At 43.0% G+C, this 5,048-nt stretch overlaps 1 protein-coding gene across 1 annotated transcript; it reads left to right on the forward strand.

The window, feature by feature from the left end:
• Positions 1-1,823: 1,823 nt before the first annotated feature.
• On the forward strand, positions 1,824-4,479 carry LOC123397209. The gene is made up of 6 exons (XM_045091849.1): positions 1,824-2,168; positions 3,012-3,127; positions 3,209-3,230; positions 3,310-3,405; positions 3,484-3,508; positions 4,128-4,479. The coding sequence occupies exons 1-6, from the start codon at positions 1,824-1,826 to the stop codon at positions 4,265-4,267; spliced, it is 744 nt and encodes a 247-aa protein (XP_044947784.1). The 3' UTR covers positions 4,268-4,479.
• The last annotated feature ends 569 nt before the right edge of the window (positions 4,480-5,048 follow it).

Here is a 5,048-nt window from a genome sequence, read left to right on the forward strand (position 1 = left end):
ACATGTGTACACCAACGCGAGTATGACAATGATGAGTAGATTATGCTTCAGTTGGCACTAACTAGAAATGTTCATGGCTGGTACCTAGAAGCAACAATGAAATGGTAAAATTGAGGAAAAAGTGTATGAAAACCTCGTGACAGACATACATGCCACCTGGCAAGAAAGATTGGCGGCTCAATTCCAGTGTGGTACATGCATAGGTTGTACCATGAGAAGGAAGCAAAGCAATGTTCCTCTAGAATAATAGAAGTCAAAAGAAATATATCATGTAAAGTACGACTTTGCAATAAATCGTTTCAGTTGTGATAAAAGATACACGTCCTAACAAAACAATATGCGATTAATCCAAAAGAAGAAAGGGGATGTTTCAATACTTTACTATTACTAGTAAGCATGCACGTGTAACGAACGAATAACCGTACATAAAAAATTCCTTGTTCATAAATATGTTGAATTTCTCCGTAAAGAACATATGAGATAATTAAAGTAAACTTGAAATGCACCCTGTACATGACCTATATATACTTTGGAATTCCTGAATTTATCATTTGGTCTAGCCAAACCATGTAAGATATATTTACGTAATAATAAAATACGTAATACTTTTGCCTGTCCATAAACAAATTTCTCAAAGTTGTTATAAATTAACCACTATGACATCCATGAGTAAAGAAAACGATTTGATTTTCTTTTAAAGCTGCCATCATGCTTTGTTGTTTTATTAGTGGTTATACCCACAATAATCATAGATGCAAAAGCGCCACGGTTGACAAGAGACCAGGGTTTGATCCCCAGCTTCCATGCTTTTTCTCTCCCTTTTTGTCACACACGTCCTTTCCTCACCTATGCATTTATGGGCCGACCAATGCCGGGCTTGACTCCCCTATTTTTTTCAAAAGTTCTGAGATTTTAATATTTTTTTTGACAAATCATAATATGTATGTGAGCTCAATTTTTTTTATGAAATTGTAAAGTTTCCGCAGATCCAAAATATGTTGGTGGTTTTGCAAAACTGTTCATAAATTATAAAGAAACACGATTTGAAAAAAATGGTCAGCAAATAAAATCATGTTCATGATTTTTATAAAAATTATTGTATATTAAAACATATTACGGAAACCGAAAAAATTTCCATGAAATTTTAGAAAATGTTCACCAAAATACAAAACAAAAGGGAAATTTAAAATTTGTTCCCTAATTTTAGAAAAAGTTCATTGATTTAAAAAATATTTGTCGAGTCAAAACTATGTTCATGAATTCAAAAAATGTTCATGCATTTCAAATAATGCTCGTAAACAAAACTAATGTTCGTTTGATCTTTTATTAGTAGTATAGATGTTTATTTTTTCTAACACAAATAAGCCTCGAAGCCCACACCCACCCCCGAAGCCCACTACAGCCGTCCCAACAACCCACCCCCGAAGCCCACTACAGCCGTCCCCCAGGGCAGGCCGACGCCCACCTCCGAAGCCCACACCCACCCCAAAGCCCACTACAGCCGTCCCAACAACCCTCCTCAAAATGACCAAACCACCCCCACCTCCAATACCCTCCACTACACGCACGCCCGTAATTACCTCGAACCTTCAGCCCCGTTTTCGTCATTACACCAGCACACTCACACGCGGCGGCGGCTTCCACAACACTCACACCACACACACACTCGAACAGCAACTCACACCACACAGCACTGGGCGGCGGCTAGGGTTCTAACCCACCCTATCCTTCCTCCAATCCAACCGAGCCTCCTCCTAGATCCGATCTCCTCGACGACGACCCCTCGCAGCTCCTTGCCGCCGCCGTCGCCAAGAAGGCTGCCGATGAAGAAGGTGTTCTCCTGCTTCCACACAGACGGGGACGGCAGGATCTCGCCCTCGGAGCTGGCGGCCATGTCGCGCGCCATCGCGCCGCCGGCCACCGAGTCGGCAGGGGGGCGGGAGGTGGCGTCCATGATGGACGAGCTCGACACCGACCGCGACGGCTACGTGGACCTCGGTGAGTTCACCGCCTTCCACGGCCGCGGCCGCGGGGAGCGCGAGCCAGACGCCGAGCTGCGTGATGCCTTCGACGTCTACGACATCAACGGAGACTGCCGCATCTCCGACGCCGAGCTCAGCAAGGTCCTGTCCCGGATCGGCGAGGGTCTGCTTGTTCTTGGTGTGTTGGCGAGCAGAGCGCATACACCGCGGTGCGCCCCGAGTGGATGTGGTGGGAGGAGGTGAGGAGGAGGGAACGCGGGGAGCTGCCCGCGCGGCGCTTCCAGGCCCTCGCCCGCTCGCGCCGCGCCGCCTCGCTCGCACTCTCCAACCGCAAGGAGATCGCCACCCCGCACCTCAGCGCGTCAACTCCCTCGAGGTCCCCTTCTCCCCCCCCCCTCATTCCTCCAATCGCACCCCTATCACTGCCTCCCCAACCTTACGCCCCCGCATCAGCTGCGTGTAGCACACAGATCAGCAGCAGTATTGATTTTGTGTGTTAATCCGTCGAGCAAATGCGTATAGCAAGATCGAACTTCTGTGTTTTACACTATAGTAAGGTCTGCTTGTTCTTGGCGTGTTGTCTCATTAGTTGTTTGTTTTGGCACTATATAGTAGTCAACTCCAGTAGTTGTTTGTTTTGGCACTATAGTAAGGTCTGCTTGTTCTTGCTATATATTGCATGTGCTAGATAGCTCCTATCCAAACTTGTAGAAATCTGCGTCAGTAGGACTTATACTTAATTTTTAAATTCTCTATTTTGTTACGTGGGTTGATGACACCAGTTAATCATGCTCTCTCTCTCTCTGTGTGTGTGTGTGTGTGTGTGTGTGTGTGCCCAGGAAGTGGCATGGACCCTCAGCTATCGCGAAGTTTGATCTTGTGGAGGGCGAGAATATCGATTGATGGATGTATGGAGCTTGTATTGCCACTTGGTCCTAACTGGTAAGTTGGTGGTGTGGAGTGTTGTCTCATTAGTTGTTTGTTTTGGCACTATATAGTAGTTGATCTTTGTTCTCTCTCTCCGCCCAGGTTGTGGTGTGGTTCAGCACCGGCTACATCACCATAAAGGACAAGGTGGTCACCGGCATGCCCATCAAGATCGTCGGCGTTGCCGCTCTCACGGTCCTGCTATTTTCTAAAGTCATGTGTGCTTGCACCTATGATGCATTGACTCAAGAAATAGAAGAGATCTTTCTATTTTCTGAAGAGACATGTGCACAATAAAGCTGGGCACTATTATACCTAAAGGTGACTATGAGTTCTTGTTATCATATAATTCATATCTGGAAAAGGTAACAAGACTCATGTTGCTTGCAAACTGCTACAGGGTTACCATTCCTTGCAGTCCTATAGGATAGCTCATGTATTATGGAATCAAGGGCGTAAGGTTCTGGCGTTGGCGCTGCAAAGCCGTATCAGCGAGGTGAACCTTGATTTCTTAAGAAGCAGTTTTTTAGCATACATTTATGTGGACTAACATATGCTGTCCTTCTCCTTTCAGGTTTTTGCAGTGGATATACACCCCGGTATATTGTTGGTGTATCATAATATCTGTACAAAATTGTCTTATATTTCTTGCTGCTGTGTTTAATACCGGGGTTTTTCTTTAGCTATATGATGTTTGGCTTTTCCACTAAAACAATAGCTACTCCCTCCAATCCATATTATTTTCGCTGATTTAGTACATGATGTTTCCTTTCTTTATCGAATGATGTTTAGCTTCTTCTACTACCTTCGTGGAAATATGTTTTGCCGCCTTAACTACTGCATATAGGTCTGCTGCTTGGGAATAAGTATGTATGTTATGTTATCCTTGTAAATATCTTAACCTGAACCAAGGTTTGTCTTTGTAATTATGTTCACTTTTTGGGGGCATAGAAGCATTGCGTTTTCTAAAACTTGCTTACATATGAGGCTGCGATAATTTTTTAATTTATGAATTCATAAGCATCAAATCATTAAATATATCCTCATGCTCAGATGATGTTTGGGGCATGGGGCCTGGCTCCCCCGAAATACTACATGGTTTGCCTTTTGAGTTTTGAAAAGTAAATCTGTCATCTTAAGTGGCGGCTTTGTTATATCCTGGTATGATATGGTAATGTTAGTTTGTTCTCTTAACATTCTTTATTGCTAAATCTACAGCTGCCAAAATTGGGGAAGGAATATTGCTGGATCATGGAATAGGTCTAGTCATTGGTGAAACTGTTGTTGTTGGCAATTGGGTTTCATTAATGCAGGTGCCATGCATCACACTCTTCTTGCTATTTTTTAATTTAAAATAAAGTACTATTCAATACAATTTTTAATTCCATCCACAGTTTAACTTCTTTTCCTTCTTGCTTGGTTGTTGGCCCTCTCACAATATCTTGTTTGCTATAGTTTCATTTGTCCTTGTGCAAATAATTGAATATTTCTTCCATGTGCTTTTGCTATAGTTTTTATTTTATTTATGGGTTGAGGCCAGTAGTTGATCTTTGTTCTCTCTCTCCGCCCAGGTTGTGGTGTGGTTCAGCATCGGCTACATTACCATAAAGGACATGGTGGTCACCGGCATGCCCATCAAGATCGTCGGCGTTGCCACTCTCACGGTCCTGCTATTTTCTGAAGTCATGTGTGCTTGCACTTATGATGCATTGACTCAATAAATAGAAGAGATCTTTCTATTTTCTGAAGTCAATCTCAATTGTTCACCTATCCTTTTATACATGAGTAGAAGTCCTAATAATCGAAAACAAACTATGGTACCTAAACAGTAGTAGATATCAATATCAATATCTGAGCTATAACGATTACTTGATATTTATGGCATGGACGATGTGTTTGACAACACTATTAACTTGTAAGGTCTGCTTGTTCTTGCTATATATTGCATGTGCTAGATAGCTCCTATCCAAACTTGTAGAAGTCTGCGTCAGTAGCACTTATACTTAATTTTTAAATTCTCTATGTTGTTATGTGGGTTGATGACACCAGTTAATCATGCTCTCTCTCTCTCTCTCTCTCTGTGTGTGTGTGTGTGTGTGTGTGTGTCCAGGAAGTTGCATGGACCCTCAGCTATCGCGA

This window comes from Hordeum vulgare, chromosome 1H (assembly GCF_904849725.1).
Source record: "Hordeum vulgare subsp. vulgare chromosome 1H, MorexV3_pseudomolecules_assembly, whole genome shotgun sequence".
Lineage (NCBI taxonomy): Eukaryota > Viridiplantae > Streptophyta > Magnoliopsida > Poales > Poaceae > Hordeum > Hordeum vulgare.

Excerpts from the sequence above, each read along its gene's own strand:
- LOC123397209 (XM_045091849.1), top strand. The coding sequence starts at position 1,824 with ATGAAGAAGGTGTTCTCCTGCTTCCACACAGACGGGGACGGCAGGATC. Across the intron at positions 2,169-3,011 it reads TGCTTGTTCTTGGTGTGTTG|GTTGTGGTGTGGTTCAGCAC; the intron begins GCGAGCAGAGCG and ends CTCTCCGCCCAG. Across the intron at positions 3,128-3,208 it reads CTGCTATTTTCTAAAGTCAT|CTGGGCACTATTATACCTAA; the intron begins GTGTGCTTGCAC and ends TGCACAATAAAG.